This window comes from Cheilinus undulatus, linkage group 18 (assembly GCF_018320785.1).
Source record: "Cheilinus undulatus linkage group 18, ASM1832078v1, whole genome shotgun sequence".
Classification (NCBI taxonomy): Eukaryota; Metazoa; Chordata; class Actinopteri; order Labriformes; family Labridae; genus Cheilinus; species Cheilinus undulatus.
The window spans coordinates 28639027-28663867 of record NC_054882.1 but is presented as its reverse complement, the minus strand read 5'-3'; the positions used below and the strand labels follow the sequence as shown (position 1 = coordinate 28663867).

At 40.7% G+C, this 24841-nt stretch overlaps 1 protein-coding gene across 5 annotated transcripts in view; it reads left to right on the top strand.

Moving 5' to 3' along the window:
- LOC121526521 (AT-rich interactive domain-containing protein 1B-like) overlaps positions 1–23558 on the top strand; it is a 255600-nt gene extending 232042 nt beyond the window's left edge. For 4 of the 5 annotated variants that reach the window (XM_041813175.1, XM_041813174.1, XM_041813176.1 and 1 more), the window contains 12 exons: positions 662–768; positions 2978–3175; positions 3940–4155; positions 4784–5000; positions 11163–11304; positions 13792–13961; positions 14808–14934; positions 15850–15969; positions 16107–16182; positions 16632–17361; positions 17706–17836; positions 20394–23558. In XM_041813175.1, the coding sequence (XP_041669109.1) occupies positions 662–768; positions 2978–3175; positions 3940–4155; positions 4784–5000; positions 11163–11304; positions 13792–13961; positions 14808–14934; positions 15850–15969; positions 16107–16182; positions 16632–17361; positions 17706–17836; positions 20394–22220 (4061 nt within the window). In that variant the 3' untranslated portion in view covers positions 22221–23558. The remainder of the gene's footprint in view (positions 1–661; positions 769–2977; positions 3176–3939; positions 4156–4783; positions 5001–11162; positions 11305–13791; positions 13962–14807; positions 14935–15849; positions 15970–16106; positions 16183–16631; positions 17362–17705; positions 17837–20393) is intronic. The other variant, XM_041813173.1, reaches the window with a different exon arrangement.
- Positions 23559–24841: the final 1283 nt, after the last annotated feature.

The window sequence follows — 24841 nt, the reverse complement described above, 5'->3', positions numbered from 1 at the left end:
ATCTCTTGAATGCCACCCTTCCCTTTCTATCGTCTCTTTGAATGTGTGAGAACATGGATGATTTCTCCCACACCGATGACGTGCAGCCGGCAAGGTTGAAAGAGCACACTGGCTCGCTTTTAGTGGAGTCTTATCTCATTCTCTTTGCTACGTCTTCCTTAAGCAGCAGTCTTTTCATATGATTCTTTCACAATCTTCCCTTTGAGATGAACGGCTGGACAGGCTTAAGAGGGGCCTTGAGAAAACAGAAAGAGAGAAGAAAATGTTTAAAACTGCAGAAAGACGTTGAATCGCTTTATATTGTCTGACTTTGTCTGTGACATTTTGGAAACCATTATGCAGTTGCTTTCAGCACACATAAAAACGGTACCGTTCATTTTAGGGAGTTAAAACACACTGAATGGAGCCCAATACAAAAAGATACCAAGTACACCTCTTCATTCTGCAGTAATGAAAGGATACCTGTTAGGATGAAGCCTTTTATTTGAAAAAAGAAAGAAACATAAGCGTGTGTTGAGTTCAACAGTAGTTCAACTGAGACAATTCTTATCTTTATGACCAAAGCGAAAAGCTATTTCTCAGAAAATATTGTAAGTCATTCATTCTCTTCTGTGAAAGTTCAGTACAAACATTTTTAAATCAATGTGTCTTTATTCTCTAGGAGCGATGGGAGTGTCGGGAGACGGGATGATGAGCTCAGATGGAAAACCAAAAACGGACCTAAAAGACGACAGCAGCTCCAACGCCAACGAGCCTCACAAACCAAAGGTATCTCCCTGACCTTTTTCCTTTTCACATCTTCCTCTGCAATTCCCTCTCTCCCTCTTGTTCTTGTTTTTTTGTGTGTTTTGTTTTGTTTTTTGATCTTGCTTGCCCCTAATGAAGCAAACCAAATGTGATCAGCATATGCTGCCTCAGCACAGTGGGCTGCGCCTCTGTTGTTTTCTCGCCATATTTAATGATTTGTTTAACATTTACCATTCCTAATGTTTTCCTCGCTTTGTTTTTGCCCCCAGCACTCTCTTCTTGCTGATGTTTTGGCAGCCCGAGCTGCAAAAAAAGAGAGACTCTTGGAGAAAGAGAAGGCTTGGCATCTGCAGCACATACTTAAATGTACACACGTTCAATTACAACACAGACAGATGCACACAATCAGATTTTATTTCTTAAACATAAGACAAATAGCTTCAAACTGGCCTTCCTAGTCAATCATACAGGCACATTTTTATACTCCAGCCTTCTCCTGCACACTACTTCCTCAGTGCCTTCACACAAACATCCCAATACACAATGCTGACTTCTCATTTTGCCCTACAATTGCAGCTCAGCTTGGCTCAGCTCAGCAACAACAGAAGTCTGCTCTTTGCTCTTTTCTACCCCCTCCTCTTGTTTTGCTTAACAACCTCTCTCTCACTCACACACCAACACGCACACATGCCTCCATCACATCCACTACACGTCTTTTCCCTCCAAATCCCTGTCTTTTCTTTTGCTGATTACGGTAGTAGGGCCTTTTGAATTATTTAAGGCAGTCAGAGCAGCCAGAAAGACCCCTAGTGCTCCCAAAAGAGATGATCTGTCTGCCGAGAGAGAGCGAGAGGGAGGGAAGGAGATAGAAAGAGAGGAAGACGGGGAAAGAGAGAGGGAGAAAGATAAGGTTTTGCTGACATGAGCATTCTGTACACAGTCCAGAAGCACTTGTCAAGCTGTTGTTCCCTCTTTCGCAGTCTCTTTCACACATATACACACAGTCACAGGAGAAACAGACCCACATGCACACTAATGTCAGCTACATGGAGGGATTTTCACAAAGTGGAGCTTCTATGAAGGTTTGCGCACTCACAGTATATAAGCGTATATAGTGATCTGCGTGTATTTTAAATCATGCATATACAGTGCTTAACAAAATTTATTAGACCACCTGTCGTATTTGTCTCAGAGACCATCCAGCATCATGAAGTGCTTTAATGCAGACTCTTTAATTTTCAGTGAGCTTTCCACGTTTTACCATTTTGAACAGGAATGAGGGATTTCAAACTGAATTCACCTTTTTATACCCAAATTTGAGCCGGCTCACTGGGCTTCTCTGAGAAGTCAGAAATTAATCAAGCATAACATTCAACCGCTAAAACTCATTTTTCTGTTCAGGAATGCAAGTAAATAACTATTATGAAGAAATAATAATGTGCTTTACTATTTTTTCAGGGTTTTTTTTTTTTTTTGTAAATCAGTAAATTTGAAAATTCATGGATACCAATAATAATAATTATATTTTAGCATTAAAAAGCATTAAAGAGCTTCTACATATTCGTGTATTAACCATTGCAATAACATAAAAAAATGATTTTAGTAATTACCAATGCTGTTAATTTAGGGCAGCTGTGGCATAAACCTTACTTTGGGTGGTGGTCTAATAAATTTGTTAAGCACTGTACATTTATGTACGCAGACACAATAGAAGAAGGGGATTTAAATGGCCACACACAGAAAAAGTGTGAAGTAGGGAAGTAGATTCACCTGATTCCCATCCTTAAGTTAGATTTCAGGCACCTTAACCTAACATTTGACACATCACTGCACAGGGATTTTTTATACAATAAAATAGCATGACCAAATTACCCAGCATTACAGGAATAACGTGGCCTTAAGATTCTTAAATGACTACATTTCCATACACGTTGATTATCTTAAGTAATGCCTTGCATTGTAAATTGTAAAATCATAGTGTCATTCTGTACTGAAATGCTCAAGCGGAGTACAAGTGCCACATTGTTACATTTAAGTACGGTATTTAATGTATTTTATGCACTCATGTTTGCACCACACCACTGACACACATATTGACTGATTTAGTTTTGCAGAATTTCAAACTTGACCTTGATGCTGGCAAGTAGCACACTTGTGTTGATCTAAAGTGAATCAAAGAATCCAATTTAGAGACTTTAAAGCGCTGTGTCTTCTTCCTCTCTGTTCCTAGCAGCTACAGGACGGCTACAGCAACAATAACAACAGCAGTGGCTCCCAGCAGTGCGTGTCCCAGCCAGCCACGCCAGGAGGTGCCCTGCCCGTACCCTCCCCGCTCTCACCCAGCCCTGCCAGCCTGTCTTCGTACCACGGTGATGACAGCGACAGCATCAGCAGTCCCCCCTGGCCCCTCAAGACCCCCTCCAGTCCTGTAAGAGCTGAAAACTCAAACACTGTGCTTACTGCTGAATTTTTTTTGTTTAATTAATAAGAACAGGAATTATATCATTTCATGAACACAGAGAACAAAATTACATAACTTCTAATTAGTGGAAACATAAAATATCTCTTAATGGACCATAAAGATTTCGCATAATTGTAATTGATCTAAAGACTGCTTCTTAGACCAGACCCCCCCGCCCCGCATTGACATAAGCACAACAGAAAGAATACAACAACCCTTAAAGCACAATATAAACATAAATCTAACCCCCACAAATAATTAAATTTTATCAACCTGTTGAACAGCAAGGATATTTTTCTTCTTTAAATGAACTCTGAAGTACTAAACCTCTATATCAGCAGTCATCAACTACATTTGTACAAGGGCCAGCATTTTTCTTAAGAGGTGGTTTGGGGGCCAGACTTTGAAATAAACTCAAATAATAGGACATTTTGGTCTAATTAAAATATTTCAAAAGTAATTTTTTTTTTCATTTTCAAATGTTTTTTTTTTAATTTTTAGGCTCTTAAAGTAAGATCAGTCCCTTAACAGTACCCAGCCACCAGGGGGTGATTAACATATTTTTGCTAAATATTTCTGGGGTTGTTATGTTCTCCATCACTTAGTTTGATGCTAATATGCTGTGTCCTGATTGGTGAAAGGCAAATGCAAGAAACGGGTCTATAGTAAAAAAGTTACATAAACTTTAATCAAGACTACTTTTCCACTGTTTACCCCTTTCTATTCACCAGAAAGCCAATCCCAACTCCTCCTCTCTCAGTGGGGAGCGAATCACACGGCTGTATGAGATGGGTGTGGAACCAGAGAGACGAGGTTGGGTGGAGCGATACCTCACCTTCATGGAGGAGCGGGGCACACCTGTCGCCCAGCTCCCTATTGTTGGCAAGAAGCCGCTGGACCTCTGGAAGCTTTACATCACAGTTCGGGAGATTGGAGGCCTTGCCATGGTAAAAGGGAGACAGATGCTGTTGATATGGTGGGATAAAAGTGAATCAACAAAGTACATAACTAGTCTCGGGGAGTTAATCTTCAAGATCCCACATACCTTTAAATGTCATAACATGTGTGACATTTATTGTTTATGTAAACATGTGTCTATTGGCAAATAACAACCCAAAACATATAAATCTTTACAAACAACACAGTAGCAATAAAAAACACCCAGAGAAATCAGGAGCTAAATATACCTTAAATATGCCATCTGGAAACAGCATCATAGATGTAAACCACAGCGTTATTTTAGTATGCAATTGTCCCTAACTGTCTGACCATATGTGCTTTTTTGGGCTAAAATTACAAACAAGTAAAAATGATGTGCAAATCTCCTGTCGATTTGTGGTCACAGTAAGTACAAAAACATGAAGTGGCCAACCATGGAATTGATTATTTTTATTAAGTTAAGCAGCCTGTGGTCTACCATACTCCAGGCAAAATGACAAGTGTATGCCTGAAGCTACAGAGTAACAGTGGGAGAACATCAGCACAATGAAAGGATACACTGCAACCTTATTGTGGCCAGTGATCCTCATTTGACATATCAATATCTTGTCATCGCCCCGACCCTCAACTTTTCAGGTGAACAAGAACAAAAAATGGCGCGAGCTCTCCAGCACCCTGAATGTGGGGACATCGAGCAGCTCTGCCAGCGCTCTGAAGAAGCAGTACATCCAGTATCTGTTTGCCTACGAGTGTAAGATGGAGAGGGGAGAGGAGCCACCGGCAGACAGCAACAGCAGCAGCATAACTGGAGGGGACAGCAGGAAGCAGGTCAAGATCCAGCCCCCCTCACCTGGTAAGTCCTGATAACAGATCAGTATGGTGCGTATTTCACCACGACACTCTCACATCTGTCAGCAGCCAAACAACAGGTGGTGCTGATCAAACTGCAGGTGTGAGGTGTCAGCAGAGAGACTGTAATCTGTATTCATCTCAATGTAGTGTACAACATCACCACAATAAAGACAGCTGAGTCAGAAACACAGAGAAGGTGGTTACATGTGGGTGTGTTGGAGAACAATAAACATGCAGAAATTTTAACACCATGTGTAAAAATCAATAAGTAGATTGTATTTATTTCCCAAGTGTACCTTTTTTGTGGTGGATGATATTTCTGTTTTAAGAGAATCAACTCATTTGCTCTTAAATAAACAGATATGTAGGATCTTATATGCTGTAAGCTTAATTAAAAAGATGAAACAGTTGACATGTGTTGTTGGTCTAGCACAGCTGGTAGAATAGGCACCAAAATGCAGAGGTCACAGTCTTTGACGTGCTGGTTGCAGGTTCAAATCCTATCCTAGTGTTGTTTGGTACATTTTCTTTCCCTACTCTCTCTACCTACATTTCCTGTCTGTCTTCAGTTTTCCTGTCAAGTAAAGACAGAAAGCCACAAAAATAATCTAAAAAAGACGGTTGTTGTAAGATATCCAAGTCTTTTATGCTAGCAAATAGGCTTGCCAAACAAACTTGCCAAAGACAACAAGCTTACCTTTCTCAACACAGTGTAATGGTGGTTTATCCTTAGGAAAAATAAATTCCAGATCTTTCCAGCAATGCAAAGACAATTCATCAAGCATTGGTCCTCCAATATGGCCACCAGATTATGAGTTACAACACAAACTAGGGTGGTAGTGATACCAGAATTTAAAGCTTGATTTGATACTGGCAAATTTCAAACATCAAATTTCAATACCTGTTGGGATACCAGGACAACAAAAGGTTAGTTTCACACCCAGAATTGAGTATTTAGAATTGCATGCAAACTTCTGCCAGCACCATCTAACTCTCAAATATCATTCTCTTTCAGCGCTATCGAGTAATAATCATTTTATTTATGCAGCACTTAGTTTACAAAGGCCTTCACAATAAGCAAAGGCATGAATAAAACAAAGCAAAGAACAGAACAAAAAAAGACAAAATCCTATCATCAAAAGAACCCATGAGAAACCCAATCATCCTACACATAAAGTACACCCCAGAGCAAATCTCTCCTTTTCCAGTCCATCTTTGCAGTATACAGCACACACTCTGGTCCATCTCTACCAGAAGCTCCCCTCCCAACCATAAATTTCACCACTATATCAACAATAAGCCTCATCCTGTGGCACAAGTCACAGAATATCAGTCAGTCTGAGGGGCACAAAGCTAACACAACACCATAGAGACAGAGAATTAATTTTGGAAGTGGAAAAGCACACAACTTTACACAACACCACAAACCCTTTCTCGAAACATAAATCTTTCAACTTCCTAATGCACTCACACATGAAGAAAAAAAAGCAGAGAAGCAAAGAAATTCTACACTGCACAGTGCTTTAGAATTGCATCAAATGGATAAAGACGTGTCATGGGTCAGAGCAAAAGTAGTACATGCAATTTTTGGGTGAACAGCACAAATACAATGGCATCGTCATGGTACTACACTGTTGGGAATGTTTGGAACCAAAATTTTGCCATTGTGTTTGTTCACTTTAGACAATTCTCGCAGTTTCTCTTGTAGCAAATTTTGTTTAAAAATACAACTTAAGAGATTTTTAAAGATTAGTACTGATCATTTAACAGAGATAAGAGATAGTATCATTTTAAAACTTGCTGTATCAAGGTGATGGAAAAAGTATCAAACATTTTGATAACCTTCATACCAACGATGGACGTCTGTTTCTTTTTTGTTTAAAAAAGGATGCAAAATTTTCTAATTTCTTGATGACCTGGCTCTTCATGTGTGATGTGTTGACTTCAAAGATGATATTAACAGTAGATCAAACAGTGATACTTTAACAATAAAGTGAAATATGTAAGGTTTAAAAATGCACCTAACTCTTTACTGATACAAACAATGTGTCTAAAATATGTTTTATGGTAGGGCAATCTAAGTTAAAGTTTCAGTTGACCCATATTGTAAAATATTTCCCCCCTTACTATCTGGTATTTATTGGGATATTTGGTGTCCAGGTGGCAAATTCTAGGACAGTAAGAAGGGTATCATTTTAGTAATGTAGCTGACACAACCCTTAAACAACTAACAGCAGATTTAATATCCATTTAATGCCTTATGTTATTGCATTATTGTAATGTTCAGACAACTGTACTAGAATGTATAGTGAATACAGTGCTGCTGTGATAGTGCCACATTTGTAGCTTAAACCCAGGACACATTTTTAACAGCGGGTTTGAGGTTAACTTAGATTGTTTTTGTACAGCCCCACAACAATGCAGGTACTTTTGTTTGTGTACATTTCACCTGTTCTCATGACGTGTCTGTGCACAATTATGACATTCAGGATCAGAGGAGAAGAGAGAAAGAGCTGGAGCGATATAGAGCAGCGAGGTCCCGTCTCTAATTTGCAGCTGAGATGAGAAAAGTGACCCTGGCTTTTAAATAGAACATCAGAGCACTTCACCTGCCTGAGACACTGCAGATTGCTTTTCCTTCTGGGTGGAAAAGAGCACCTGTTTTCATTTGCATACACACAGACACACACACAAAGTATATGATTCATTTACACACTTTTATAAACATTATTGCTTATAACACTAAAATTCAGAACCTTCTCAGCTACTCAAGGTGATCTCACTACGTCATCTTTATAGATTATAATTTTGCTCACATCAGCTAAAGAGACGGTTGTACACATATTTAGAGATTTCTTTATTGTGAAATAACTCCGTAAAGTGACTAGTTGCAACCCTTAACTGAACTAATATCTTCTGCATAATTTTTGTATGGCCCCTGCATTTAAGTGTTTCTCTTTAGAAAGGAGCCTCTGCAGCTCGGGCTGCATCGCTGGTGTTAAACAGCTTTAGCTGAAAATATTCTACATATTGTGTTGTGTTTAAGGATAGGAAATCAGTGAAGCAAGAAATTAAGAGAAAAGTAGATTTTCTGCACAATTATAGGAAAATCAATCAAGATTTTTATTAAGATCACAATTATCAAATATTACTCATTGATTTGACATCTGTGTGACATTGCATTTGTGTGTGAATTTTAATGTTGAAATTAATATGATGTATTTATTTGAGGGGTAGCCACCTCCTTGTATCAAATTCTGTCAGTTATTTTACATTCTTCTAGGTCAGACTCCTCAAAGCTAAAGTGGTTCCACCTTGCTGAGGTCATTCTCCCTTTTCTGTAACTGCCTTTCTCTCATCTTTAGCTCTCTTGTCCCTCAAACTACCCTTAGTACATGTTGTGGCTCCCTCTGCTTCTCACTTAATTTAAAGTGAGAGCCATTGTAGCGGACGGGGCTGAACACTCATTGTGTCGTAAAGAAAAAGGAGAGTTTACTTTATTTATCACTTATGACAAAACCTTTGACAAAACCCAGCATGTAGCACAGTGATAATTTTATCTCATCTTGTTTTCATAATTGTGGATAGCTGAAATCATAATTGAAATTTAAACTTGATTAATCACCCAGCACTTCTGAAGCATACTGTCAAACTGTAAGCTTTGCAGACTACCTCTGTCACATTTTGCAGGCCATCTCCCCGGCACAATTTGAACTTACATTATTGTTTTAGTTGCAAAAAAAAAAAAAATTCAACTTTTTTTTGATTTAGAGAAGTCATTTGGCTATGGCTTTATTTTCATGGATGTTGGAAATACAACTAGACAAAAAGACAAACAAAAACTAACAAAAATAGGAAGAATGATAAGTAACAGATGATGGGGAATTACCCCACCACCCTAATATCACAGTGATATGAAATCACCAAGCAGTTCATCTCAATACAGTCTGATGTTAGCTGATGTCCCTGCCTTGATTGAAAGTTAACAGTCAGCTACATGCTGTGTTTTTTGTGTTCTAACACTGTAAAATAAAAAAAAAATCATCACATATGAGGAAACAATGATATGATGAATTGTTTGCTAAAACATTTCAAAATTTAAACCTGGTAATTTGTGACATTTTAGGTGCTCTCACTTTAATTTTTACCTTTCAGTGAAGCAGTAAGATAATATGGCTTGTGAAGATACTTAAATATATTGTTTTAATGTGTTTAATTCTTCTAATGCTCTCTTGCTCAAAGTGACCTTTGTAAGGTAAGGGGGGCTTATTTGTGGATATAGGCAATTCTTTTGAATAGTACTATAAATTCAATTTGACAAAAAACAGGATATTAACCCCTCACTAACCCCCATAATAAACAAAAACACATAAATAAGTTTGTATATCGTAAACATGTTCTGAAAAGTTTGAAAATATTAGGTTCAAAAGTTTTTAGAAAAGGCCCATTCAGATTCCCTTTTATACATCTGTGTTGATCCTGTATCAATGCCTTCCTGCTCCAAAGTGCCCCTCTGACACCCAGCCGGCCTATATATAGACTGACAGCCCAATGATGTCACTGAGGGAGCTTGTCCAGCAGGCTGGTGGGGGCTGTGGGGTGTGTGGAGTGATTAATGAGGACTGGAATGTAGAACGTAAACAAACTTGACCTCGCCGTCACCTTTCATTCACAAAACTGGCTCAGCTGACCGACTTTTTTTCCCCCCCTTAACTACTCACTACCACCCCTCTGGATTATGTCACCCGCTGACACACATACACAACCATCAAACGTCACACACATACACACACACACACTTTTTCCCCCTCATCGCCTCCTCTGTCATTCTTTTCTCCCTCTGAATGTGGAGCAGAGGCCACTTGAGTTCATGCTCTCCTCCATCTTCGTCCCCCCACCGCTCTGTATTATGTCTGTCTGCCCGCCTGCACTTGAGGAATGGTGAACCTCTTAACCTTGGTTAACCTGACCATTGTTTGCACTGCTCCACACGTGCATGTGTGCGCGTGTTCATGTTTATCTGAAGCAGGGATATCCCAGAAAGTGAAGGATCCCTAATGCTCACCCCGCCTTCTTTGCCCTCTCTTCTACCTCTGCTCAGCATCATGGGATAATCATCATTCCCTTTCTCTCTCTCTCACCATCTCCTATGATGTAGAGGCAGGGGGTATCATTGAATAATTCAGATTTAGCATGAATTTTTAAAGTTTCACTCTTTTTTTCCCTGTGGAAACGTGCGGTGCAGGCAAAGGCCACAGAGGCTGCTCCAGAGAAAGTCTACTTACGCTAAATGCTCATTAGGAGACTTTCATATTCTCTCTTTCTCTGTCTTTGTCATCCTTTCAGCTGGAACAGGACACAGTTTCCATTTAAACCTGCTTCTGGGAATTTGTATCCCTTGGTTTTATCTGGTTGGGGTTCTTTGTGTTGGGATCTTGTAGCTCAGCACTGATAATTTTCCAGTCATCTAAACTGAGAAATTCACAGAAATGTGAAATCATAACAAGAGAGCACACTGACACAATTTTAACCCTGGTTTGAGTTTCAAAGTGGGGGATGTGTTTTTGTAGGAGGGGGTCACAAGAAGATGCTTCTTAAGGCTCCTGAGGATGTTTGCTGAAGTATTAGCTTGGATGTAATATAATTTATCAGTTATGGTTCACATATGCGCTATATTTTATTCTAATACATCCATGCCCCCCAGCTCAGCCCTCCACATGAACCTCTCATCAAGTCAAACAGGAAAAAAAAAATTCAGCTAAACCATCTTCAAACAGTTCCCAAATACAGATCTGTGCAGTGACTGCCTAACTGGGCAGTTCCCTCTGAGAAATCCTCTGCTGTGTCCTTCCCCCTGCCTCCTCTCCCTTTTCCTCTTCCTCATAAAGCAGCAGCATCTAACTCATCTCCTCTGCCCTCATGTTGGCTGTTTGCTAAAGCTCACTTCTCATGTCGGGCATCACAGTCAGTGCTTTGGCCTTAAGTCCAAAGTTATCTCTCTAACACAGCACCTTGCTGCAGCAGAAAGCCTGCTATGGCCGTTCAAGCTCAAACCAGCATCAAGAACGTATTTGAAGCTTTTGAGTTAGTCCTGCGGTTTTGACTCTGAATTTCTTAAAACCTCCAGCTAAAGAAGTAATATGATTTTGCCTTTGTTTTCTAGCTAATTCAGGCGGCTCCCTCCAAGGCCCTCAGACACCTCAGTCCTCCGGCAGTAGCTCTACAGCAGAGGCAGCAGGGGATCTAAAACCCCCTACACCTGCTACCACCCCTCTGGGACAGGTCACACCCCTGCCCCCCAACAGGTACGACACAGACTACTAACACTACAACAGCTCTGCTACTGCTCTAAGAGACTTGAATAGTGCTGTAACTGATGCTTTTATTTAATACTGTTACTGCCTCTTAAAGTGCCATATTTGTATCAGTCAGCACAAATTGCTTATTGTGTATAAACACAGATTCTTTGTTGTTGTTGTTTGGTTTATTGTAAACATTGTCTCATTAAAAATAAGCTTAGTTAAAGAGGATTAGACCTAAAGGCAAAAATCTCAGTGTTCACATTATTTTAATTGCATTATATATTTAAAAACAAACATTTTTTACTGATTTAGATGAGATTTAAAAAAACTCATAGATTTTTTTCCTGTGTTCATGATTATTGAAGTTGTTTCATTGCTTGTTATCTCTACTGATTTCTGATGGTTTGATAAAGGGCGTGAGCATTTCTGTGGCAGATTTTGTTTGCAAGCGGGGGAAACAGACAAAATCCTTTGTTTGCTTTGCTTGTGATATTATGTGTGAGGAGTTTTGTTCATGTCTTACAAGTGTTGTTTTACCACTAAAGGATTTAGTTTTTGTGTGTTTTTAGCCCATGTTGGGCAGATACACTTGTAAATAGACAAATAAGATGAACAGCAATAGTGGTGAAAGGGGTCTTGGTTTTTCTTTCAATTTCAGGCTTCCTTATCATTTACACATTTCATTTACATAATAATAATGTAGTTAGTAATTATGGTTTCTTTTTGGTTCAAGGTTCGCCCATAATATTTATTACCAGTTTATACAGTATAAAACATGTTTTTAGGATTGTAAATAGTTGAATTTAGTTTCAGTTCAACCAACTTAGGTTGGCTCTTGTTAATACTAGTATGGAGGCAGCTAATGCACAGTACCTATAAAAGTATTCACCTCCTTGAATGTTTTACCCTTAAATTGATTTAATAAATAAATCATGGTCATTGTAATTTGACTATTTTGACAAAAAAACAAAACTCTTTAATGTCAAAGTGAAAACAGATTTCTACAAAGTTATGACAATTAAACAAAAGTAATGCAAAATAAGTGACTGCATAAATATTCCCCCCTTTAAAGTGGCTGACCTACCTTGTGTGAGTGAGTGCCTCAAGTGATTGTAGTATAAGACACCTGTGTCTGGAAGGTCTGGCCACTGGTTAATCAGTATTCCTGGCTACCATTACACCATAGACACAAAAGAAACACTCATAGCAACTTAGAGATAAAGTAATTGATAAGTATAATTCAGGGGATGGGTACAAAAGAATTTCCAAGGCACTGGACATGAGTATGAGTGACTGTGCCAGAAGGAGAATAGTGAGAAAGAATACCAAGACACCTATGACTACTCTGAGGGAGTTACAAGCTTCAGCAGCTGAGGTGGGAGAGACTCTGCATACAACTGTTGCCCAGGTGCTTTACCAGTCAAAGCTTTAAGGGAGAGTGGCAAAGAGGAAGCCACTGTTGAAGAAAACTTAACTCCATGGTCAAGTAGAAAAAAAGGTCTTTGGTCTGGTGAGACCAAAATGGTGCTTTTTGGCCATCAGACATGACACTATGTTTGGCAAACACCAGACACTGCACATCACCACAAACACCCCCATCCCCACTGTGCTTCACAGTGGTGGCAGCATTATGCTGTGGGGATGCATCTCAGCAGCCTGCCCTGGAAGGCTTGTAAAGGAGGAGGGTAAAATGAATGTGGCAAATGCAGGATAATTCTAGAGGACAATATTATTCAGTCTGCAAGAGAAGTACCACTTTGGAGAAGATTTATTTCCAGCAAGACAATAACCAGAAGCATATAGTGAGGGCTAAATAGAAAGGGTTTAAAGAGAACAAGATGAACGTTCTGGAGTGGTCAAATCAAAGCCAGCACCTCAATCCAATAGAGAATTTGTGGCTGGACTGTAAAAGGGTAATTAAAATTGCAAGTGTCGAGATTTGCTAGCCTGACTGAGACCTATCCACACAGGCTCAGTGTTGTGATTGCAGCCAAAGGTGCATCTGCTGCTGACTTAAATGGGGGGATATTTATGCAGTTATTGACATTACTTTGTGGAAATCTGTTTCCACTTTGACAATGAAGAGGGGTTTTTTTAATAATCATAACACAAAATTATCTTGACCATGATTTTTTTTTTTTGAATCACTAAGGGTAAAATATCCACGGGGGTTACAACTTTTTACAGGCAATGTGTGCATCAAAATTCCTATTGTTTCCTATCATATTTTTTCCTATTGTATCTTATTAAATAGTATCAATGCACCCTTCGTAGTCCAATTCTATTTTAACACAAAAGGTCTCGTTTGCATGGGGGGTTTACTCTTTCTAAACTACATGTTTATGTTTATACCTAGTTAACTTTTCTTAAATTAAATCTGAATGTCTTTCTAAAAACATTAAGTTTGCTGTGGCAGTTGTCACCACCTCTTACACAGCTTCCACTGTCTTCCTTCCTTTCTCTCTACCCCTGCCTCCTCGCCTCATCAAGGAGCAGTGTGAGTGTTCAGGACCCTTTCTCGGAGGTGAGCGACCCAGCCTTCCAAAAGCGTGCTACCTCTCTGCCCCCCTCAGCTCCGTATCAGCAGGGCATCAGTATGCCTGACATGATGATGAGGATGCAGTACGACACCAAGGATCCTTTTGCTGGGATGAGGAAGAGTGAGTGAAGCACAAGCTGTGACATCCTGTTACCCAACCCTGAGCCTTACACCTGTTTCCACTGTTTTAAAGAATATTCAAAGACTTTGTACACTGAAATCTTAACGCTATATAAGTAATTTACTTATATTTTCATTTAGACTTGCAAAGATTCTTTAGATTACAATAATACTTTAAAACAACTTGCATGGCTATTTTTCAATAAAAGTCATTTATCCAGCAGCCATTTTTCTTTCTTCTGTCTCACCGGCCTAATTCTTTGTCTAGTCACCGTGTCGTCTCAGATCAGGACAGATGTGTGTGTTTTAATATCAGAGCTATGAAAGAGATGAGAACTGATTGTTACACCACACATCCCTTTATCGAAAACACAGCAGCTCGTCTGATCTCCTTGTAGCTTAGCCTTCGTCTCATCCTAACTTTGTTCAGCCTTTTCATCCTCCTCGTTTCCAACCTTTCATCCTTTCCGCCCCGCTGAGAAGCACCTGTTTTGACCAACTCGTGGTTTGGTTTTCAGAACAAACAGGAGTTTTAGAAAGGATAGCGGCTCCTCTGAAGGCTGAGGAGAATGGAGGCTGAATGAATAATATGGTGGATGTTAGCTGCATGACAACAGTTACAGCCTCAGAACAATAGGTTTAATCATAGTGAGTGGTGAATATTCATAGAGGAATGCTGCCACCTGGTGGTAAAGAAAATACAAGTTATCTTTTCACATAAGAACAAGTTCAGTCTGTTTCCATAGTTCTTCAGTCTTCTTTAGAAAAACCAAACACATTTCAATTGTATAATGTACGGTTTATGTCACTATCAAACATCATCTGAGCTTCATCCATTCCCTCACAGTGGCAGGAGCTGATCCCTACATGCCCAGTCAGATGCCAGGTATGCAAGATATGTATGGTCGACATGCATCAGCTTTGAGCATGAGCCAACGATCGCAGTACCCCTATGGGCCAGGCTATGACCGAAGGTAAGAAAACAAGTCAACAGAAGAGGGCGGTGCACCTGTGTTGTCTCATTATATAGTTTTGATCAGTTTAAAGCTATAATATGTCAAACTGTTAATTTAAACATGACTACTCCTTTGTTTTAAAAATATTTTACCAAAGTACTTACATTATCTCTGATATTTCCAACTGTTATCAAAGGCAGAAAAAAAACATAATTCTTTAGATGAAATGGTCATGATTCCCCTGTAACAATTATTGTTACGGGGAAAATTATGATATTACAACCTCAATTCCAAAAAAGCTGGGGTGCTGTTTAAAATGTAAATAAAAACAAAATGCAGTAATTTACAAATCTCATAAAGCCATTAAAACTGCCATCAAATTCAAAATGAGCTAATATTTTTAATGAAATGTTAAAAAGTCTCAGTTTCAACATCTGATATGTTTATGTTCTGTTGTTCATAAAATATGGGTTTATGAGATTTGAAAATCACTGCTCTCTGCTTTTTTGAAGATTGGGTTGTACATGAAAGACTGCTAACTACGGAAACATGAACTGCTCCTGGGAGCTGCTGTTCTGTTGTTGTATCTCATTCATGTTTTGTACTTCTAACTCGTGATGAGCCCTGAATATTCTTGACCATCAGCTGCATGTTCGCACCCCATCCCCTGACCCAGCATTACAGTGTGACCACACTAGACATTGCAAAGTCAAGTAGAGAGGGAAAAGATCGAGCATCTTGTCCTTACTTGTTATCTATTGTAATTGATTGATAGCCCCCTGGTGATGGGATTTACATACTACCTGTAACTCTTGTAGTCTAATATGTCCCGAGTATTGGCACCACAGAAAACAACCACCAGCTGTGTATGGGATATTTATGTGTGATACAAACATGTGTGTAAAAGAGTTTTTTCCCTTGTCTGATCCTCAGGCCTGACCATGTGATGGGCATGGAGGGGAGTATGGGTCCCCCAGGGAGTCAGAACAGCATGGGACCTTCTAACAGTGAGGGTAGCATGTACTCCCCCAGCAGATACTCTTCCCAGCAAAGGTCAGTGCCCAGGTGTGGTATATTACACCACTATAAAACCAAAAAAAGGATGATATGTCAAAGCATCAGCAAAATGATAAGCATTCATGTGACTTTCTGAGTGATTTGTTGCTTCTCTTCCCTCTGTTGTGTTTCAGACATGATGGCTACAGTCAGCAGTTTCCTGGTATGCCGTATGGGATGCATCCATCAGGGATGTACCCACAACAACAGGTGAGAGAGAGCTTAGTTCCATGTATTCAATAATCTTCAACTCAGACAAGTCCTTTCATAGTATACACTGGGGCTTCTCTTATTGAGGGAGGATTGTTTCAAACAGTCAAGCAAGAGCACAGCGTTGGATCAGATTTAATCATGAAATGTCAGAAAACTGACTTGTTTCTAATATATTTGTTTCCAATATCCTACAAAAAATATTTGAAGCGGAGTGAAACATGAACATGTTATCAAAGAGCAGTCGTAATTTGCCATAAATGGGGCATTACTTTTTTAATACAATCTTTATGTCATTTTATTAAGTTATAAGTAATCTGTGGTTAAAGTTCATTTACATATCTATTTTTCCTGTTACTGCACAGATTTATTTACATGCATTGCTGATAGTGATATTTGTTTCCTAATGAAACAAAACTCCTAATCCCTAAATCCCTTTGCTTTATCAGGGCTACAAGCGTCCCATGGATGGCATGTACGGCCCCCCACCTAAGAGACATGAGAGCGACATGTACGCCATGCAGTACGCCAACCAGCAGCCAGACATGTACAACCACTACAGTGGAGGATACTCTGAGCACAGACCCCTCCAGGGACAGTTCCCTTTCCCTTACCCCCGTGATCGGATGGCCCCCTCAGGTCAGAGCCAGCACAGTATGATGGGTGGGGGGCCCACTACTAACCATGCTTCTGATGGCCCTAACATGTGGCCCTCCAGGACAGACCTTGGCTATCCCTACCCCAACAGACAGGGCCCCCCCTCACAAATGCCACCTTATGGCTCCATGAGCAGAGATGATATGGACGGGCGGCCCGGACAGGAGCCGTGGCACCGTCAGTCTCCTTACATGTCATCATCAGGCGGGATGCCTCCTATGTCGTCACGCCAAGCATCTCCCTATTCCAACTCTCAGTCCATGGCAAACCACCTGCCCCGACCCCCCAGTCCAGGGCCCTTCCAGCGCTCCATGGACTCTCGGATGTCACCCAGCAAAGCACCGTTCATGTCCCCCATGAAGATGCACAAACCTGGGATGGCTATGATGGGCCCTCAGGTTAGTGGGCCCCTCGGTCAGTTTCCTCCAAACCTAAGGCGGGACCTCAACTACCCACCAGGATCAGTGGAGTCTACCATGCCGACTCTAAAGCCGCGGCGCAAGCTCAGCTCTAAAGACACCGGTGAGATTTAGTGCCCTTTTTTTTTTTTTTTTCTTTTTTTTTGGACTGTAGGGTGCTGAAGTCTGTAAGGCTCTTTAGATGATTAAGATGAATGTTCAATTTTTTTGTGTTTAAAAATTAAAAATTATCTTTATCTTTATGCCGTTAAAAAAACACCAAATCCTGTCTTTTTTTTCAAGCTTAACCAAAATTTCAGGAAGCACTAACAACATGGGGTTAATGTTTTTTAAGAACTCAGCAATGTTATACTCTGTTCAGTGTCTCTTTCATCATTTGGACACTGACTGATCTCCATTTTTTTTTTTTTTTGCCTGGTTCCATAATTCCTGCTGTTTTAATCCCAGGAACGCCTGAGGCCTGGCGCGTCATGATGTCTCTGAAGTCGGGCCTGCTGGCAGAGAGCACATGGGCTCTAGACACCATCAACATCCTGCTGTACGACGACAGCACCGTGGCCTCCTTTAACCTCTCTCAGGTAAAAACCTAAACCATCTCTACTGGGAACAGAAGGATTCACGTAGCCCAATAACCCTGCCACTGTCTGTCTTTGAACCTGGTTTTGTAGATTAACCTTTTCTTTTGTACAACCACTTTTTAAAAAAAGTTGGGACACCATGTGAAATGTAGAAAGAGACAAGAGTGTGATGAAACACAGAACATTTGATTGAAGATAAAAATGACAGCATTTAAAGGTTGAAACTGAAAATGTCATTGTCCCGGTAAAGTGAGGGTGGCAATTAAACTGGATTCAACAGAGAAATTCTGAGGGAAGAATGGTGCAACATCCAACAAGTTATTGCATTAACTGGTACAAAATTGCAAACGCATCCTGGAAAGGCTGAATCTATCTGAGGCAATGATGAGGAGAGGGCGCTACTCTGTGAAAGACTTCGCTTGTAGCAATTTTAGAAAAATGTTTCTCAATATAAATTTACAAATAATCTGGGGATTTCATTGTCTACAATTCAGAATGACTGATTTGCCTACATTCCCAACTTGTCACCCTGAGCATAGTTCATCACAACATCTGCATATTCAAGCTAAAACTCCACCATGCAAAGTGGAAACCATATAAACCTTATCCAGAAATATTGCTGCCTTATGTGGGACTAGTGTTATTTAGAAAGACTAAGTGAAAATCCACCCTAAAGTCTGACAAGTCAGAACTTCTAAATTTTATTCCTCTAAGCTAATGAAGTAAGGGATCATCCTGCTTGTCAGCAGTGCTTACTTCAAAGGCAAGTATGTAAACCATGATTGTATGGAGGTGCATAAGTCCACATGGCATGGGTATCCTGGATATTTGTGAAGGTGCCATCCATACTGAATCAGTTCAGTTTCTGAACAGGTATTTTGATAGATTTCAGTCCAAATAGATCTTGTTCCTGCATAAGGTTGTTAATCCGCTTTATATCTATACTGTATATAGTATAAATGATATACAGTGCCTATAAAAAGTACCCTTTTGGATGTTTTACTTTTTTATTGATTTTAATGGTCAATATTATTTGGCTTAAAAAAAACGTTTTTTTACTGTCACAGTGGAAACAGATTTCCATAAAGTAATGTCAATTAAATAAAAATTTGTAAGGTAAAATAAGTGACTGCATGAATATTCAGCCCATTCAAGTCAGTATTTAGTAAATACACCCTGGCTGCAATCACGGCACTGAGTCTGTGTGAATAGATCTCAATCAAGCTTCCACATCTGGAGACTGCAATTTTACTCCATTCTTCTTTGCAAAACTGCTCAAGCTCTGCCAGGTTGCATGGGGATTGGGTGAATGCAGCCCTTTTAAGTCCAGCCACAAATTCTCTATCTTATTGAGGTCTGGGCTTTGACTCAGTCAGCCATCCCCTTGTTGTCTTTAAACCACCTCTGTGTGGCTTTCGCTGTATGCTTCGGATTAGTGTCTTGCTAGAAAATAAATCTTCTCCAAAGCTGTAGTTCTCTTATTGACAGAATAAGATTGTCCTCCAGGATTTATTTCCCCTCTACCTTTAGAAGCTTTCCAGGGCTGGCTGTGGAGATGCATCCAAACAGCATGATGCTGCCACGGTGTTTCATAGTGGGGATGGTGTGTTTGTGGTGATGTGCAGCGTTCAGTGTTTGCCAGACATAGCGTCCTGTCATAGTATGGCCAAAAAGCACAATTTTGGTCTTTCTTCGACTTGACCGTAGAGTCTCCCACATGCCTTTTGGCAAACTCTACTCAAGACTTAATATGAGTTTTCTTCAACAGTGGCTTTCTCTTTGCCACTCTCCCATAAAGCTCTGACTGGTGAGAAACATATGCAGAGTCACTCCCATCTCAGCTGCTAAAGCTTGTAACTCTTTCAGAGTAGTCATAGGTGTCTTGGTGGCCTCTCTCACCAGTCTCTTTCCTGCATGGTCTCTCAGTTTATGAGGACAGCCTGATCTAGGCAGATTTACACATGTACCATATTTTTTCCATTTGTTGATGATGGATCAACTAAACTCCAGGGGAAATGCAGTGACTTTGATTTTTTTTTGTATCCATCTCCTGACCGAGTAGCTTGGAGTGTTCTTTTGTCTTCGTGGTGTAATGGTAGCCAGGAATACTGATTAACCAGTGACTGGACCTTCCAGACACAGGTGTCTTTTGCTTTGGTTACATGAGACACGCTCACTGGTTTATATCCTACATCAACACTCCACTTTGAGTGTCACAATAAGTTCACAAATGCTAACAGAGTGTTGGTAAAGAAGAGGCGGTGTTACAGAATGGTAAATAGCCTCTTCTCAGATTTTTGGGAATGAATTGCTGACATCAAATTCAAAAGGGCCATGTGTTTTTTAAAAAGAATTTCTCTGTTTCATTTGTGTTATTTTCAGTAGGGGTTTCAGTGTATTGAAAATCAGACCATTCTGTTTCCAGTTGCATTTCGCCCAGTGTCCCATCTTTTTCAAACCAGGGTTAAAGAGAGGATTATCAGTTATAGGTCATTCAATTGCTCTCTTGAATCCATTAAACTAATGTGATGGTGTGTTTTTAATCTTGTCTGACCAGCTGCCTGGGTTCCTCGAGCTGATTGTGGAATATTTCCGCCGTTGCCTGATTGAGATCTTCGGTATCCTAGAGGAGTTTGAGGTAGGGGCCATGCCTCAGAAACCACTCTTAGACCCTGTTGCTGACCAGAAAGAAGAAACCCTCCCCGACCTGGACACAGACTCTACCGTCCATCCTGAACCGGAATCTGCAACCTCACTAGAGACAGAAGCAGAGCAAACAGGGTCTGTCACAGAGGAAGCATCGCCAATCACTGCAGAGCCAGAGACAGCCGAGGTAAAAGGTGAGAGGGAGGAGTCTGAGGTGAGCATAAAGAAGGAGGTGAATGAGGAGGACCAAGAGGAAGGGGAAAAAGAAGAAGAAGAAGAAGAGAGGGAAAAGCCATCAGAGAGTAAAACGGAGAGTGTAGACCAGCCTGTCTCAGAGCTAGAACCCAAACCTAAACAAGCCAGTAAATATGATAGGCTGCCCATCAAAATTGTCCACAAAGATGACATGATGGAGGACATGACAGAGCACTTAGGCTACGTCACTGAGTTTACCAGCGGATTACTGCACTGGCAGGCAGGTGGAGGTGATTCAACCGCACACATTCAAACACACTTTGAGCCACGAAGTGATCCGCCCACCAGAGCGCAGGACAAGATAGAAAAAGAAAAGAAAAAGATTGAGGTTGATGGACAGAAACAACCTCTGAAACATATCACAGCTACCATTGATGATGTTCTCTGTGCGCGGGTCGATGCTCTGTCATACGCCCACCCTGCGCGCTCCCTGCCATCTTACCCTTTCAGGGTACATCCAAATGGGGAGCAGGACAACATCACCCTGCTAGAGGATGAGCCCCGCTGCCTGGATGAGGCTCCGCTCTCCACCACCTCCTCCTGGCAGGACTCACTGGCCAAGCGTTGCCTCTGCATCTCCAACATCGTTCGGAGTCTTTCCTTCATCCCTGGGAACGACTCAGAAATGTCGCACCACCCTGCTCTGGTTCTCCTTCTGGGCAGGCTGCTCCTGCTGCACCACCAGCATCCTGAGAGGAACAGGTCGCCCCCCACCTACCAGAGAGACGAGCAGCAGGAGCAGGGTCTGTCCAGCAGCAAAGAGGAGTGGTGGTGGGAGTGTCTGAGTCTGCTCAGGGAGAACGCCATGGTCACTCTAGCCAACATCTCTGGTCAGCTGGATCTCTCCACCTACCCCGACACCATCTGCCTCCCCATCCTAGACGGCCTCCTCCACTGGATGGTGTGTCCTTCAGCTGAAGCCCAGGACCCCTTCCCCTCAGCGGCTCCCCACTCTCTGCTCTCGCCCCAGAGGCTGGTGCTTGAGTGCCTCTGCAAGCTGAGCATCCAGGGTGACAACGTGGACCTCCTGTTAGCCACACCGCCTTTCAGCAGACAGGAGAAACTTTTCACCGTCCTGGTCCGCTACGTGGGTCAGAGGAAGGCACAGGTATACAGAGAGATGGCTGTAGCTGTCCTCTCACACCTGGCACAAGGAGACCCCACAGCTGCTCGTGCCATAGCCATGCAGAAAGGCAGCGTGGGTAATTTGGTAGGCTTCTTGGAAGACGGTGTTAGCATGGCACAGTATCAGCAGAACACTCACAGTCTGCTGCACTTGGGGCACCCGCCAATGGACCCACCAAGCATAAACATGATGTGCAGAGCAGCTAAAGGCCTGTTAGCCATGGCTAAAGTGGAGGAGAACAAGACAGAGTTTGTGCTGTATGAAAGCAGATTATTAGACATCTCCATCTCCTCTGTGCTCAACACAGGAGTGGTGGCTATCATTTGCCAAGTTCTCTTTCACTTAGGGAAATCATGACAAAAGGAGAGGCGGGACTCGGGTGGAGGAGGCTAAGTTGGACAAAATATTTCTGTGTTTTTCTATTTTTATTTATCAAAATGACAGAAAATGTTCGTTTTTTTAAAGAATTATCCACTTAAACAAAATATATATGTATAGCTTTGGGGCCCTGTGAAAAAAGATGTGGCTTTGGGATTTGAAAGCTCATTTTAATACAAATATTTAATACCTGCTGGTGTTGGATTGCTATGTTTGGCATTTTGTTTGGCGTTTTGCTTTAGTTTGTTTACTTTTTCAGCCAAAGCTGCCACCAAATTTTGGTGCTGAATTATGTGGTTCCTTTTGAGTCGTTGAGATGTTTTTCAGTTTTATAAATGTTAATATACTCATCAACATTTTGTTAATGGAGAGTATTTATTTAAAATGTGACACTGTACAGTAGTTTGAACTTTTTTGCCAACACTCATTTGGGGAAAACACTGAATTTTTAAATTGAAATGTATATGTTTCCATCGCTGGAAGATAAATTGTGCAATAGGACTAGAGCAAGTTGTCCCTTTTTGAGAACAACACGTAGGTGTAAATGTTTAAACATCTGCATTGTGTGCGTAAGGCCATGAGGAGGCAGTATTGCACCAGCCAATCAACATGAGAGGAGGGTGTGTGTCTAAAGAAGTGTCTAATTTATTAATCATAGCCTCAACAATGTTCACAGACGGACTTTGTGTTTCCTAAGCACTTGTGTTATGTCTGTATTTTTTCATCACTGTGTATATAAACCGTACAATGGACGCACATGATGCTTTCAGTCTCAATCAAGCATAGCAAGAGATGGGAACTTTGTGACTATAACAAATGCTTTTATTGTTGGTAAAAATTTGTTATTGTTATTATACATATTTTGTTAATGGGGTCAAATATTTGAACATTGCAGATGTACCTGATGTTTCAATGTAAAAATTCCTGTATGCATTGTATTATAGCTGAGAAAACAATCGCTTTGGTAATCAAATGTGAAAGTGCCAGGGTGAGAGGATATGTAGGTGAGGTTACTTAAGAAAAACTCAACACACTTCTGTTTGTTACTGTCCTCCATTTATGTCAATGGGCATATTTTTGAATCTAGATAACACTCTAAAAGAAACATGTGAAAAGAACTTCAAAATGTCCTGAGAGCTCATTGTAAAATCTGCCTTTATTTCATATGACTCCATGTCTCTCTTTTATTCAGTAAACACATTTATACTCTGTGCTGCACATGTCACAAATAAATGTACGATGAACATTGTTAAGCACCGGAGACGTTGCATTATGTCCAGACAATCTTAGGCCAATAAAACAAACATCAACTGCTTCCATGGGCTGACTTTATTGATTTTATTTAAAGTATTTCAATCACAGAAGAGAATCCTCCGACCTACAGTCTACATGATAAGACCTGATGATAGTGTGCTTTACTTCAGGCACTTCAGCGTAATGGTAAAAAAAAAAAAAAGCCACAGTTAAAGTATTGATCCAAGCATTTTTATCAGTATTTTTTTCTTCAGAGGTCTGTGTTGCACAGTGCCGTGAAAAAATATTTGCCCCCTCTCTGATTCCTGATGTTTTTGCATATTTATCACACTTAAATGTTTCAGATCATCAAACCAGTTTTTTATTTTTCCCAAAGACAACCCAGGTAAATAAAAAGTGTAGTGTCTGAATGATTATTTATTTTTTTAAGGGGGGGATCCCAACCTATCTGGCTCTGTGTGAAAAAGTAATTGTCCCCCTTGTTAAATCGTGAGTTAACTGTGATTAACCACAGTTTTTGGAAAGCTGAGTTCAATTTTATTGGCCACACCCAGACCTGATTACCGCCAGATTTGTTGAATGAAGAAATCCCTTAAATAGAAGCTGTCAGACAAAGTGAAGTGGGTACAAGATCTCACAAAGAAATGCATCATGCCACCATCCACAGAAATTCAAGAACAAATGAGAAACAAAGTGATTGAAATCTGTCAGTCTAGAAAAGGTAATAAAGCCATTTCCAAGGCTTTGGGACTCTGGCAAACCACAGTCAGAGTCATTATATACAAATGGAGAAGTCTAGGAACAATGGTGAACCTTCCCAGGAGTGGTCGACCAACCAAAATGACTCCCAGAGTGCAGCAACAACTCATCCAGTAGGTCACAAAAGAACCAGAATGACATCCAAATAACTGCAGGCCTCACTGGCCTCAGTTAAGGTCAGAGTTCATGACCCAATCATAAGATAGACACTGGGCAAAAATGGCATCATGGGAGAGTTCCAAGGCCAAAACCACTGCTGACAGAAAACAACACAAAGGCTCTTCTCACATTGCCAAAAAACATCATAATGATCCCCAAGACTTTTGGAGAAATAATGTGTGGACAACAAGACGAGACAAAAAGTTGAACTTTTTAGGTGTTGGGCCCGTTACATCTGGAGTAAAAATAACACAGCATTTGATAAAAAGAACATCCCGCTAACAGTGAAATATGGTGGTGGCAGTGTGATGGTCTGGGGCTGCTTTGCTGCTTCAGGACCTGGACCACTTGCTGTAATTGATGGAACAATGAATTCTACTGTCTACCAGAAAATCCTGAAGGCCAAGATCCGGCTATCAGTTCATGCC